Source organism: Podarcis tiliguerta, assembly GCF_965153285.1.
Source record: "Podarcis tiliguerta genome assembly, chromosome: 5".
Classification (NCBI taxonomy): domain Eukaryota; kingdom Metazoa; phylum Chordata; class Lepidosauria; order Squamata; family Lacertidae; genus Podarcis; species Podarcis tiliguerta.
In genome coordinates this window covers 41,017,947-41,033,386 of record NC_139538.1, presented here as the reverse complement: position 1 = coordinate 41,033,386, position 15,440 = coordinate 41,017,947, and the positions used below count along the sequence as shown (strand labels likewise).

Genomic DNA, 15,440 nt, shown 5'->3' with positions numbered 1-15,440 from the left:
AGTACCATCTATACAATAATGATATCCAGCTTCACCTCAGAACGTTGCGTCTCCATCCAGTCCTATATCTACAGCTGCTTGTCTGATAGTTCCATGTTTTATTGCTGTCTCAGTCTCAGCATAGTCAAGGCTAGACTTCTTATCTTTTCCCCCACAAGCCTTCCTCTCCTTGTACATACTCCATCTCCACTGACACCACCATCCATCCTCTTGATCAGGGACAGACAGCCTTGCCTTTATCTTTGATTCCTCTGTCTCCTTTCCAGGCAAGTCATGTCATGGTGGAATCCTATGGAATCTCCTCCCAAGAGGGGTAATACAGCTGACTCCCATTACTTCTGGTTTTAAAGAGAACTTCAAAGTAGTTTGTGTTTTCTCTCACTTTTAACTGAAATGCTTTATTATATGTACCATTGCCAGATTTTATCGAAGTTTTCTAGGCTTGGTTGTGTTTTAAACTGTGTTTCATGGTAGCTGGCTTATTTTCAACTATCTGTTTTATTGTAATTGGTAATAATATCAGCCATCTCCTGCTTCCTTAAATGGCTTCTTTTTCTCCCTTGGTGCCTGTCATGTCTGGCACCTCTCCTTCTCTGACTGCCATATGGTGGACTTCTTTCAGGTCTTCCATAAAGTCGTATCTCAAAATGTATATTTATTGTGAAGACTTTGGCACAACAGCAAAGTTCTCTTCCACCAATGAAACGAAGCAAAAATATACATAATGTAATAACAGTGAATGCATATTGTTATGAGTTTGGGGTGTTAAGATGTGTGCCAGACCCCCTCTAATCCCTGGATCCAGTAAGTGTTAGAATTTAATCAAGGCTTCTAATTGGTGGAATAGCCAAGCTAGCTTCCTGGTGAAGTGATAGCCTGGGTGATAAACCATTAAGGGGCTTGGTGTAAGATGGCAAATGAGTCTCAACAGAAAAAAAGCCAGAGTTTGGAGCAGAGGTAGGATTAATGTGACCTAGAAGTAAAGCAGCAAGCTGGAGAGAGGGTCAGAGAGCAATGTTTGACATCTGTTTGAATCCAGGGCTGTGACTATGGGAGAAATAATACACTTTGGGGTATTAATGCTGTTAACCCCTCTATCGCAGGCTGAGGTTGTATATATGCATTAATAAACCACATATCCTAAAGACACTATAGTCTCTGCTGTGCCTCATTCCAAAAGGAAACACTAACCCTGGGTAGGTGCCTGAAACCCCTGGAATCTCGCACTGCTCAGACATTGGGGTGACTTACAACAATATGGTTTCCATTTACTCTCTGCATCATGAGATATAAGGCATCAGACAGAAATAGCTGAGTACTTACAAGACTGGGACGTGGGTGGCGCTGTGGTCTAAACCACTGAGCCTAGGGCTTGCCAATCAGAAGGTTGGCGGTTCGAATCCCTGCGATGGGGTGAGCTCCCATTACTCGGTCCCAGCTTCTGCCAAGCTAGCAGTTCGAAAGCATGTCAAAGTGCAAGTAGGAAGGTAAACAGTGTTTCCGTGTGCTGGTAGCGGTTTAGTCGTGCTGGCCACATGACCCAGAAAAACAGTCTGCAGACAAACGTCGGCTCCCTTGGCCAGTAAAGCGAGCACCGCAACCCCAGAGCCGTTCATGACTGGACTTAACTGTCAGGGGTCCTTTACCTTTTTACCATTACAAGACTATTACAATAATGAGAAGAGTAGCCATCTCTTTAGTAGTATTAGCCAAGACACAAGCTATATTTTACCAGCTATATTTGAAACAGCTTGGTTGTCATCATTAGCTCTATTTTATTTTTATATGTTTCATTACGGCCAATAGTTAACTACAAACCAAAATTTGAAACTAATGTGATAGAAACTTAAATCTAGGCAAATAATCGGCTGAGGTGGAGTTAAGCCAGCACTTCAAACGGCACTCTTACCACCAAGTTTTAATTGAGTTGCTTTGTACTAATTATGATTTTTAAAAATTGTTTATCACGTTGGTTGTATTATATTGACATCCCCTCTCTCAGGTTATTGTTTTACACTGTGATGGCTTATGACAGTTGTTGTATTTCCCCTTGTTTTATCCTAGATTGTGTTGACCTCCTATTGTTTTAAAAATAATTTGAATCAATCGATTGGAATATTTTCATTTGACAAAAGTTGAGATTTCCCTTGGGTTCCATCTGTGGACTATGCAAGGGCATTGCTATGACATCCAATACTTGTCTAAACAAAGACATAAAGGCTGTTCTTTCCCGGCATTGCTCTCTTGCTTATTCAGTTCTATATTGAGATAAACCAAGTGATTCCCATAAGGGTCCACACACTGTGCTAAGATATGGGTCTTGCACAAAGCAACAGCAGAATTGCAGAAGGGGGCTGATAATGGATTTTCCAAAAGAGCTGTTCCGACTAGTAATAAATTTCTCAGTTGCTGTTTTTACAATAATTGAACACAAAGTGTTGTATGGCTATCAAGTGGGCACAGAGCTCCAGGGAGGCAGTAACCCTGTTTATGGTTTCAAAGGGCTCTGGATCAAGGGCAGACATTGCTGCCATTTCTCAAATTCTGCAGTAGAAGCCAAGCAAGTAAAGACCTGAGGAAGAGCTCATTTTGAGGGTTGGAGCCGGTCACGGCAGAGAGCTGCACAAGCCTCTCTAAATAAAGGGCTGAGATGTGTGGATACCAAGGTAATCTGCCCAAAGGCTGCTTACTGGACACCATGATGTGAATCACAGGGAAAATCCTACAGCTTGCTCAGATTACTATGCCTGCATTCTAGGAATCAAGTACTGTACAGTCATACCTTGGTAGTCAAACGGAATCTGTTCTGGAAGTCTGTTCAACTTCCAAAATGTTTGGAAACCCAAGTGCAACTTCTGATTGGCTGCAGGAATGTTTGGCTTCCAAAAATAGTTCGCACACTGGAACAGTCACTTCAAGGTTTGTGGCGTTGGGGACCCAAAACATTCAAGAACTAAGCTGTTCGAAAACCAAAGTACGACTGTACAAGCTAGAACAGGGGGCTGTTTCATTTTGCAGCGCAACAGTTCCATTTCTACCCCATCCCACTTGATTTAAATCAGTTGGGTACCTTCTGCTCAATGAAAAGGTGTTGCGGGATTGTTTAACTGGACATGGAGTGACTCTAGGCATGAGCATTTCCCTAATTCTTCTTGTACAGGCAGAGATTGGCATGCTTGCTCATGAGAGGACAAGCTGAAGCTCATTCTTAGTGACTCACAGCATAAAATGGAACATAATATAATGTGAGGACTGACACCTGTGAGCAAATGTGGACATTCTATCCAAATCTCAAAATGCTGCCTTCTTGGGTTGCCAAGATATGACCTTGTGGTTCTTTCCAACTCTAAAATTCTATGATCTAGGAGGCACCGCCTACACCTTTAAATACTCTGAGTTGCTAAACACAGTTGCTAATGTCATCTGAAGTGGCAACTACTACCCATGCTGTCTGTACACACAAGTAGGCGCATTTTCAAACCAGTGTGCAACAATGTTCTCTGTTTCCCTTTCCTCAAGTAGTGCTTCTACAGAAGTTTTTTTAAGAAAAACAAATCATAGTCATATGAAGGGGAGGGGCTGCAAACTGTGTACAGAGGATATATATTGATATACCAAGGCAGCTAAGTACTACTTCCTATTTTGCCTAATTCATCCACAGGCAAGTTAAACACAGTGAGGGGGAGTGGCACAGCCCTGCAATGTCAGTAGGTCTGCCTCAATAGGACGTGATCAGATAAAGCACTCTCTGTATCCACATATGTGCAGCAAGCACTTGAGAAGTGCGTTCTTGGAACCAAATGGATTATAACCATTCCAGCAGAACTCGCTTTAGATGGACAAATTGTGTGACTCTGGGGCAGCATGAGGATGCTGCTGTGTGTACAGCACTCCCAAAACGGTGCCTGCATCCATCACTGAATGCATATTATCATACAGTGTGTTCATTCCCTGCAACTCCTACCAGTCAGCATGGCTGGCTAACTGGGACTGATGGGAGTTGTAGTCCAGAACAACTGAAGGGCACCAGGTTGGCAAAGGTTCTGTGAGTGTAACAGGCTTGATGCCTAGGTTGGATCTAGGGGTGTGGATGGTGCTGGTCCCAAGAAAACAGAGGCAGGGGTGCTGATAAGAGAATCTGGTTGCCATCTGGTCCTAAGTGTGACACCTGGCTGCATGCAAATACCAACTGCAGAGAGTAGAAGGACCCTTATCCAGGCTCAATATATGGATATTATACCAACTTTCAAGTGGCTGTCCTTATGATTTCCCCCTACCTTGCGCCCCAGTATTCAAATATCTGAAAATCCCCCAGGAGGTCCAATAGAGACCCTTGTCCCCAACTCTGTTCCAAGGATCTTGTAGAGTTCTTCAGAAAATATAATTTAATAATTAACATTTACAGCAAATGCTCCCAGAAGGCAGCATAATTTGACAGTAGCCAAGACCAAACCTCTTCTTCCCCCACCCCACAATGCCACAAAACAGTTGCAGACACCCCAGTGGCTCGTCTTATCCGGATGGGCATATGCTGCACATCTTTCCCCGGCAGCCCAATTGGCTACTTATTTCTGTAAGAGGCTCTTCTGGCTCCTGCATGCGCACATGCCTCATAACGCCATGTGCAACTGCCTCTGTTTGCATAGCCAGTGTGCTCCACCCCACGCCTGACAAGCATAGCTTGTTCTACTGCCAGTTGCCAGCAGAGGGAGCAGCTCCCGAAGGAATAAAGCTGAAGGGGCCCAGGATGATTCTGAGGCTTTTCCTGTTGATCAGTTCTGCATCCTGCCCTTGCGTATGTTTAGCAAATAAAGCCGGGGTTCCTATCTCAATCAGAGCCTTTCCGCCTGCCCACAAGGTGGCACAATGTCTCCACTATATGATCATCATCTCTGCACAGGGTTTAAGACGTTTCCCAGGCTGTCAAGGGCAGGATGCTCTGGGCAGCTTCCCCGGATCTGTCATTTTGCAGAAGGTTCAAGTTTCTGTGCTCTTCCAAGTTTCTGAAGCAGCAACTCAGTGCTCCATCCTTCAGTGGGACAGCTTGCTGGGCAATTCCTCTTGACTCTGGCTTAATGCTTTTTCCATAAGAGGGGGATCTGACTTTGAAACCCCCCTCTTTCTCTCCCAATTCATCATGGAGGAGCCACTGCATATGGTGTTGTTGACATCATAACCACACGCCATCCAATGATGCCCAGTGCTTGCGGGCACCCATAGCGATTCTTCAGTCTCCTTTCCCTGTGCTACCTGCCTAGTCTACCCGAGATGGAAGCCCTTGGCAGCAGATGCCCCCACCCCGAGGCCTAGCAGGTCTGTCCTTGGCAGTGGGGTGGGTGGAGCTACCGGTACCGGCAGGCCAGGGCATTAACATTCTTCACCACATAGAAGCTCATCGTGAGCGGTGGGATGACCAGGGTCCGGCCAGGGCGGAGGGGGCGAGGCTTCAGCGTGGGCAGAGTCCCGTCGTCCACCATGGTGAGCGGCTGCCCATTAAGCTGCACTGACCTGCACACACAGAGCAAATGCATGAGAAAACCACCTTAGGGAAGCACAAGGGAAAGGCTGGTCCTAGACACAAAGGAATGGTGGCCCAGCTTTGAGATGGCCACAGGTGTCTTTTGTGGCTAGGAGGAAAGATGCAGGAAAACTGATATTCAAGAGGGTGGCCACACCAGCTTCGCACCTCTAGGAGTTGAAGGGGCCTGGACTCTGAGGACAATGTCATGTGAAGGCTGGCTGGGGCACATGGGAGTGGTAAGACTCATTCCATACTAGCAGGCAACACTTTCCCACTGGACATCAGTGCACGAACTATGCAGCTATAACAGTAGCAAATATGCTAGTGGGCAAGTCAAATGAAGCTCTAGACCATCAGAGCTGAGAATCTTCCTGGGGGTGACAATTACATTGTGCTCTCTTTGCTGCTTTGCAGTGTATCATGTCCACACCTCCCCCAATTAACACAGTCAGACACTTAAAGATATGTGCACCAGCACATGTTGTTTCATTTTAGGTGCCTGTTGCTTCACTGACCTGATGGATTATAAGGCATATACAGTAAACAAATGGAGAGTGTGTAGCAATTTACAAATTAGTCCTGTTACAGGGCATAAGGTCTGGTCAATCATGGGAGGATTGTTGGGGGAAAGGATCTGCTTGGTACTACAGTGGTAATGTAAAGTTGAATGACATTAGAGAAGCTAAATTAGCCTGTCGCAGGAAAAGACCGTGAAAGGGGGAGCCCTTTGTTACCTTACAGGCTAACAGATTTATTGTGGGATCAACTGTTGGTCAGCTGAAAGATGGGAGTACAATTTACATCGAATTTAGGCAGGCTCAGCATCTTGTAAAGGTGGTGCATATACTGAATGGGAAATTGATGGGGAGCATCACAAGCCTGATACCTGCATCAGTAGCTTCCCTTCTCCCCCCGCCCCCGGCCAAGGCACTGAACTCTAGCAGCAGTGGTCTTTCTTGTCAATCGGGAGAGGCTGGATTCTAATACCACTTTTCAATGCCTACCAGGATGATAGTGCTCACCTAGAATGTAGCCCTTCCTGCCCATAGGGCTGCAGCACATACTGGTGGACAAGCTTGTCCCGAAGAGTTCCCACCAGCTTGATTTTCTTCCGGGACCGGTGCAGGTTGATGATGTAAAGCGTGATAGAGCCGCGGACGTAGTTGTGGCTGTGTGAGATAGAGACAAGGTGGCTTAGGGTCAGTCGTGTGCACACTTTCCTAGATACCTCCCTGTTAGTATTAAGGTTGAGGACTTCCCTTATTGCTCCACAGATCCCAAGATAAAATCACTCCAGTCAAAGGAACTGGAGGATGGGGCCATATTATGCAGAAGCAGCTGACTTTTTTGTCTAGCTGAAATTCATGACAGTATGAAATGTTTCCTGCCCTTCCAATTCAGGAAGTTGCCCTGTCACATTGCTTTCCTTTTCTCTCTCCTTTGCAAAGAAAAGTTTGGCAAGAGAATGGCCCCGACATATCCTGCAATAGCTGGGCAGTGTGATGATGTGAATGAAACGCACAGCTCCTCGGAACTCCTCAGCACACACAGAGCCCTATTTCTCCAGTAAGGTGGAGCTATTAAAATGTCGTGGCCAAGTGATCCAGCCTGGGTGAAGACAGGGCACAAAATGGAACTGTTGCATTTTAAGTAACCGCAAGGTGATGTTACCTACGGATGGATTCTTCAGTGTAGTTCCAATCTGGTAAGGTAAAGGATTGAGGACAGTGCTATGTACATGGCATTTTCTGGTCCAGAGTGCATAGGCTGATTGGGTGATGGAAGGAGGGGTCTGCTTTGCAGCAGGGAGCTGGACTAGACAGCCTTTCAAGTCCACTGCTCTTTGGGGCAGCTACTTCAGCCTGTGAAAGGGTGGGTGTGTAACAAACTTGCTGCTCTAGCATTTCTAACCAATGGGATGGTCAAGTGGGCTTTAGAGTCATTAATGTGTGTTTTGCAGCCAACATGCATGACAAGAGGCACTTGCAGTTTTAAGCGAATCCCTCTGAATCAGCCACAATTTGCAGCTGGCCCTGAGAAGCGCCACCAGCATTAAGACTGTCAAAGCAGGTCAATTTACAGGGCAGAAGGAAGCTACATTGCTGAAGGAAGCTCCCACCTTTTGGAATGTTTGAAAAATGGTGGAAAGGTTAAGAGCATGAGATGGGAATCCCCAGCTGAAACCTCCCCTCAACTGCATGAATTTACTATGTGGCCTTAGGCAAATCACTTATCTTCTCAGCCTTGGACCCCATAAGGGGACAATAATACAATTCTGTTGCAGGATCTTTGTAAAGATAACATGAGGCACTCAGAGCTTTATAAATATTATTTTCTCGGTCCATATTTCTAGAGTCTAAAGCTCTTTACAGTACTCATGCTTCTGCAGCGAGCTTAGCCAGAAATGCCCCAAACCGAAGACAGAGAGAGTGAATAGCAGTCTCTCTTCCAAATGCCCAGGGCATGGGATGACCTGCCCACCTGTGCCCGCTCCTGCTGCCTTTCCTTTCCCACCTGTCCCTATCCCAGTTGCCAGTTACCTGTCAGTCACTGGCCAAGACTCCCTCCTGGAGGGGGAAGCTTGTTGAAAGCTTCTGCCCGAAATGAGGAAGCAACAATGGGGACCTGTGTGCACACAGGGGACTCCCAGGCCCTGCGCTCGGAGGAGGATGCTTTGAAAAGGCTTATCACAGAAACCCTAGCTAGGCTGGGTGCCCCAAGTGAGGGGAGTGGAGGGGGGCGAGGAACTGTAACCAGACCCCCGGGGCCTTTAGAGGAAAATGCACTCTCCTGATCTCATCCTGATAAAAGTTGGGCTGCAAAGGCACTCACCCTAGTCCCAGAGATAGCTGCTCTTCCCTATCATCACCAGAGCCATTCCCCACCCACCCCGGCCACAACCAGAGCAAGTAAAGATGCAGATATGCGCACAGGGATTGCGGGGGCAGCAGGGGGAAGAGAAGCAGGTCCTTAAATCCTGGTCCCCAAACAATCGTTATAACCTCCTTGCAGCAGGAGGAGAACTTAAACCCTTTTTGCGGGGGCAGACAAAAGGTGAGTTATAGACAAGAGCTACTACTCCCTTGCTGTATTAATTGTCCCTGGGACACCAAGTGTCAGTAAGAGACCTGCTCTTTGGCAGGGACAGGGTCATAGCTGCTCAGAAGGATGGAGCAGGAAGGCATCGCTATCATTAAATAGCTTTTGGCTGCGAACACACCTCTCTAGTGTTAAAACACCTCTGGGTTTTGACACTAGAGATGTATACGTTTTGGGACCCACTTTTGCTTCCGAGATGTTGTTTTGAATTGTTTTTAATGTTGTGTTTTTATTGTTGTAACCTGCCCTGCGACCTCAGGCAAAAGGGATGGCAGTACCAAATCCTCCTCCTCCTCCTCCATGCCAAGCAACATTTTCATCCGAGGGTGTGGCCCATGCTGAGTTCACCCTCTTGGGTCTTCCAGTCGCCAGTGCCCCAGCCCCTACCTCTGTTCCAAGAAGCCCTGCTTGCGGCATGTGGTAACTCACTTGTGGTAGCTGGTGCAATGAGCGTAGATGCGCAGTTTATCACGGATCACCCTGCCAAGGCGAGGTTTCCTCTGCAGCCCGGCCACGTGCACAGAGAGCACCCTGGGCCCCACAAGTCGCTTGTAGAGCAGGGAGAGCCAATAATCCTGCCCCACAGAAAAAGAAAAACATAAAAGCAGGTGAGCCATTACACCACATTCAATACAGGTCAGAGATCTACTTTTAATATTGTTCTCCCATGTTGCATCATCTGCTCAAATTCTCCCTTTCACTATAACTACCAAAAACCTACAAGCTCTGCCCTATATTGGATTACGCTGCTGTAGAATGAGTGACCGTTCGTCTCAGTTATACCACTGCAGGGAGTTTTGCCGGAGGACCCTGGGGATTCCTTGCACAGGTACATGTCCAGAGGCAGAAGGTGTTGGGAACGGTGTGAATAAGATGACCTGCCATGCAGTCCTATTCAGCAGACCTGCCTGTCTCCTGGCAGAGCCATTACAGGATACATTCCCAGGGGCCCAGTATAGCTTTACAACCAGGCCAGCCGGGCTGTGAAATTGTGCACTAACCACATGGTGAATAAATGTTGCTGTAATCTGGCATGTAGCAGCAGCATAATAGTCCCTTCACTTGCGGTCCTCTGAGAGCTATTATTGGCAAACAGAGGAGAACATTAAATGTCACTTGTGGTTCTGCTCTCCACACTTCACGTCCTGTTCCTTCCAGAGACGCATGTTCACGCCTGCAGATGAGATGAGGCGCAGCAACAGGGGTGCCATCAGCCACAAGTATGAGAACAACACACACTTAGCACGCAAGTGTGAGGCAGACAGTGTGGTGTTTTCTCCCAGCCAAAGTGCCTACTGGGTGTGTTACTCTGTTCTTTACAAAGAATAGTTGCCCAGAACTCATTTTCAGAAGCTGCAGCACAGTTCTGAGCTGTGAGAGTGTTAAAAGAAAAGGCCGAAAGTATTTGTGGTGAACAATATCACCCAAGGGGTGTGAGAAGACAGAATTTCAGATCAAGGACAACTTTAGGGGAACTTTGCAGTACGCCTGACCCTGACCAAAGGCAGCCTTTGGGAGCAAGCTGAGAGTAGTCTGGGAGTATCTCCCAAGGGCTGCCATTGTCATGTTCTTCCTGGAAACTCACTTAACACTTTCCTTTTCAAGCACCTGTTGGCCTTCATTTCCCTTAGAAACAGGACAGAGTGTTGCATAGACCAGTGGTTTTCGACTAGTGTGCCGTGGCACCCTGGGATGCCTTGAATGATGGTCAGGGGTGCCACGGGCAGCACTGGCCTCTGTCCATCTTCCCTCCCCTCACTCCTCTGATGCCCTCTCACATCTGTGCCCCCCAAAGGTTTGCACAGCTGTTAGTTGCAGCAGCCCTGGCTATAAGCTCCCCAGGTGAATGGTGCCTCAGGGTCTGGCCAGGAGCTGCTAGTTTCCAGGAACTGAGGCAGCTCAGAGATCAGGGGTGGCTGCAGCGACTGCCTGGAGGACTCCCAGGGAGAAGGGAGAGGAGAGGAGGAGGGAACACTCCACAAGGGAGGGTGTTTGGAAAAGGGTGAGATGCTACCAGCTTGGCAGGCAAGGGGTGACATAACTGGGCTCCTGAGCCCCACAGGAGTGCTGCAGAAAGAAGGTAGTTGGTCAAGGGAGCTGAAAATGGTCAAGAGGTTGAAAACCTCTGGCATAGACCATTAGTATCCAGTCTAGTACTGCTGCTCAGCTAATTGATGAACCCGTCCCTTATGAGAACATTGGAACTTGCCATATCCTAAGTGCTAAGTGTGTGTTGTTCTCATTGGTCTATCTAGCTCAGTACTGTCTACAGTGACCAGCAGTGGCTCTCCAAGATTTCCGGCAAGGGTTTCTCCCAGCCTTACCCGAGGTTGCACAGGTGGAACCTAGTACCTTTTGCCTGCAACTGGGCCACAGTCCTTCCCTCAAACCAGGACGTGACAGGAGAAGGAAGACAAGAGAGCAACTTTGACCCTTCAAGTTCTCCTGGGTCTGGGTAGATGCTGAAATCTGTTCAGTGGGATGAGTGGCCATGTGATGTGCTACAGAACCTGAAGCTGTGCTGATCAGCCCAGGACTGCCTTGGATGGAGTCTAAGCACTACTGTGACATGACAGGAATTGGATCCTGCCCTGGTGGCTGCTGGGTAGGAGCGGAGAGTCTCCCAGGCTCTTGCAGCTGCTGGAGGAATAGCTGAGCTGTACCTTGTCATCACCTCTTCCTGACAGAGTCCAGAGCATGGGGGTGGATGGGAACAGAGTTCAGTGCCATTGGCAATCAAGGCTCCATGGCTGTTTTGTACAAGGCACTTTCCACTTCATTCTCTACATCCACAGAGCTGGATGTGTGTGTGTAGAAGCCTTTGTGACCCAAGATGCAGGTGTAACTGAGTCAGTACCTACTGCAAGATGTACTACCATGGCCCCTTCTATTTCTAGGGTAGCCAAGTGGCCAGCCTCCTGGCAATCCAAAGGCCACCGGTTCAAGCTGTTTATTCCACGTAAGTAGCAAGTGCAGATTTGTGACTTTTCCATCTAGCAGGACCAGAAAACTTTGTCCCACTGCACTATATATTTTCTGCTCATTAGAATATGGGTGGTATTTGAAGACACTGTCTTTTATCTTTGATCTTCAGAGCAGCAGCAGAGTTGAAAGACACTCATGTTGGCAGGTTGAATTATCCCTGGATCTCTGAACTCAGCCACATGAGCTCAGCTATCAGAGCATCTGCTTCGGCAGAGCATCTCTGTAGCTGGAGCTTTCATTCTGACTGAGCTGGATGGGCCATGGCATGGAAAGCCAAGGAACGGAGCTCTTGCAATGGGCGCCCAGCCTGAGTTCGTTGCCAGCTGATGGGCAGCCAGGCTAAGGCAGTGATTGATGCCGCGGCTTCTCTCAGCAGCTAAGGGTCTGCACAAAGGAAAGGCAGCATGTGGAAAAGTCTTTGTCACCGAGCGAGAGGGAGGATTTGGTTTCACATCCCAGCAGCCCTACACAGGCCCAAACGGCTGCTTTCATCTCGGTGATAGCTCCCACGGGAAAAGAGCGGCCGCCACACCTCACCCCAGGTTCAGTCTGGCCTTGCTCTTATTGTTGCTGGTTTAAAAAAAAAAAAAAAAACCCTCTAGCAACTCACCTGCTGAGGGCAAAAAGGAAATATATTGGCTAAAAGTGTAATGAGAGATGCTTTTAAAAAAAGAAATGGAAGGATAGCCATTCACAGTGCCCTGAAGATAAATAGCACAGAAGAGGAAGTCCTGTTAGGACTACCTTGAAACACTTGCAAATCCTACAGGAAACTCTCCTACATCTCTCTCACACACATACACCCCCCCCCCAAGACTTGGACCCTTCTGGGGGCCCCATACAGTCACCTGGTATAGGTGAATGGAGAAAATGACTTACATTGTTATTTTATTTATTAAATGTATATACTGTCCTTCACCCAAAGATCTCAGGATGGCTCACAAGATAAAGTTACAAAATAAAAGCACAAATAAACATTATATTTGCATGCTCAGTTGATGGCATGTGTGATTTTGGTTTGGGACCATGTAACACTTGTTCTTCTGCATGTGTCCCCTGGAAGGCTGATCATTAGCTGTAAGCTATATATCCTTATCCGACCCCCCCCCCTTTTTTTTTTGCCCTTCTGGACCAAGGCATCATGAATAAAAAAGCCTCCAAGAAATGCTCCCCCTCTCAGTCTTTCTAGGGAAGAATACGAATTGGGGGTTAAGGATAACTTGCTTTTTCCAACGTACCTTGATCACTGGAAAAAACATGATGTCCTTTTGTGCTGTGGATCCAGCCAAAGAACCTGGGATAGCTCAGTTGGTAGAGCATGGGACTCTTAATCACAGGGCTGTGGATTTGAACCCCACATTGGGCAAAAGATTCCTGCGTTGCAGGGTCTTGTATTAGATGACCCTCACAGCCACCTCCAACTCGACAATTCTTTTCCTTTTTTTTAATGGGGAGGGGGTTTTGACTTCTCTAATCCATTTTCCTGATGCCCGAAGATGTGAGGCTGAAGGAGCCAGAACCAACAGCTGATTATCTGAGAGACAACTGTAAGAAGTCCAGAGTCTCCCTGGGACTCAGCTGCAGAAGAATGCAAAATCTACAGCTCATTACAGGCAGGACTCTGCATTTGCGGCAGCCCTTCTGCTTCCCAGATCCCCACCGCTGCATTCCAGGGGCCTGCTGGCAGTGTCTCTCAGATTGGTACCCTGGACCAGGCTTGTAAATTCCTGGCCGAGGAGATCCAGAGCTTCTCGGCGCTGCCAAGAGTTCCACTTGCAAGGTGTAGAATTTATTAGACTGAAAAAAGATGAAAAGAAAACCTGCTACTTTTAAAGACCTTTTACATACGGTTTCCTTATTAGAGTCCTGAGCGCTTGGAACAGCAACGGCCTCAGCATTTTTGAAGAGCTACAAATGAGCGGGTTTGCATTAAACTGGAGGGAACTGCCCTGCTGTGTGAAGTTGTGAACTCCTTTCACCTTCATTCCTATAAATCTAAACTGCGTTCAGCTCCGTTTTCCTGACTCTTTAGTCTTTCCCTAAGGAGCCGGCTGCCCTGACTTTGGTTGTTACTACAGCATGTTTTCAGGACTCTTAAGACTCCTCTCCTGCCCCCCCCCTTCTCCTGCTTGTGCACCCCCCCCCCCCGAAACCCCTGACTCTCTTGCTCTTGTGTACCCCACAAGGGTCCCACAGAGACTTTCACGGTGGACCAAGTTCCAGCTCCAGAGGTAATCCTGCCCCCATCTGCTTTCAACATGTTGTGCTTGACATTAACTAATGTCTCCTATTAGCACTGAAAGAAACCAATCTGGAAAAATGTATTTTCAAGCCGAGTTCAAACAGGCCACAAGGAGCAGTGGATTTTCAGCTGCTCGTAGCTTTTTCTTTCTTTCTTTTTTTTGTGATGCAGCCAAGAGTCTGAGGAACAGGTCAAGGGCACAGAAGTCAAGCACAAATCCCCTGATTTACTGACTGGGAACAGGAAAGGCAGGGAGGAAAAACTGAGACTGATATGGCAGAGACACTGCAAGTGGACGGGCAGAGAGAGATAAGAGAAAGGGGTGGGTCCTGTGTTGCACATCTGACAACAGGGAAGGGGATAGCCAGCCCTGGCCTGAAATGGGGACACAGAAATGTAGATGGAGACAGAGCTAGTACAGTGGAGATCAGAGTACAGTGGAGAAGCAGTGTACTTTAGTGGTTAGAAAGTTGGACTAAGGCCACATTCATACCATATAGTCAAAGCACTGTGATACCACTTTAAACAGGTATGGCTTCCCCCAAAGAATCATGGGAGCTGAGAGTGCTGGGAGGCTCCTGTTTCCCTCACAGACCTACAATTCCCAGAGATGCCTGTAAAACCACTGTGAGAATTGTACTGCTGTGAGGGGAATAGGGACCTCGTACCAACTCTCAGCACCCTTAACAAACCACAGCTCCTAGAATTCTTGGCAGGGAACCATGACTGTATCATAGTGGTATCATAGTGCTTGAAATGTATGGTGTGAATACGGCCTCAGACCTGGGAGACCAGAGTTCAAAACCTCACCCAGCCATGAAACTCACTTGGGTCTGTCTCTCAACCTAATTTACCTCACAGGGGTTTTGTGAGGATAAAATGTGGAGAGGGAGAATTGTCTATGCTACCTTGAGCTCTCTGGAGGAAAAGTGGGATATAATAATGTAGTAATAAATAAATATGTGAATACAAGACATAGTGTGTGGGGGTCAACGTGTCATATATCTTTATTGGTTAAGAAAATAACTGCTGTTCTGGAACAGCAACTGCAGAAAGGATGGTGTGTGTCTGTGTGTGTAAAAAGAGGTGTGGAGAATAGGGCAAAACAAGAGGTCATGGTCACACTGCATACCTATAGTAAATAGATAAGGAAACCAAGCAGTCTGGTGTGGCAGAGACCCAATAAGAACAGACTGGTGATGGGGCAAATTCAAAAGATGCAGAATGGAACATGGTGTTGCACACCTACCGGCAAAGGGTTGAAGTTCTGGTCCACAAGATGGTTGTGCCCATGGTCAAAAAATGAGTGTCGCATTACTACATCAATGCCTTGACTGGACAACATCCCAAGAGAGTTCAGCCACCTGGCAAAAAAACAGAGGACTTAATCAGTATTTCAGAGAGTAGCAGGCGATGGATTCCCAGAACATTATTCTACATTCTGCCTCAGCCCCACAGATTCTTGGCTCCCATACTTAAGAGCAACTGAAGTATTAACAACAGATTTAGTTCATTCTATCAAGGAAGTACACTACAAACGTCTTCATCTCCATTTTTTCCTCACAGCATCCCTGTGAGGTAGTTTAAACTGAG

At 47.2% G+C, this 15,440-nt stretch overlaps 1 protein-coding gene across 1 annotated transcript in view; it reads right to left on the bottom strand.

Annotated features, from left to right (window-relative positions):
* Positions 1-4,373: 4,373 nt before the first annotated feature.
* HPSE2 (heparanase 2 (inactive)) overlaps positions 4,374-15,440 on the bottom strand; it is a 112,302-nt gene continuing 101,235 nt past the window's right edge. The window contains exons 9-12 of the mRNA XM_083443819.1: positions 15,097-15,211; positions 9,050-9,195; positions 6,544-6,690; positions 4,374-5,508 (exon numbers count right to left, since the gene is read on the bottom strand). Of these exons, the coding sequence (XP_083299945.1) occupies positions 5,343-5,508; positions 6,544-6,690; positions 9,050-9,195; positions 15,097-15,211 (574 nt within the window). The 3' untranslated portion in view covers positions 4,374-5,342. The remainder of the gene's footprint in view (positions 5,509-6,543; positions 6,691-9,049; positions 9,196-15,096; positions 15,212-15,440) is intronic.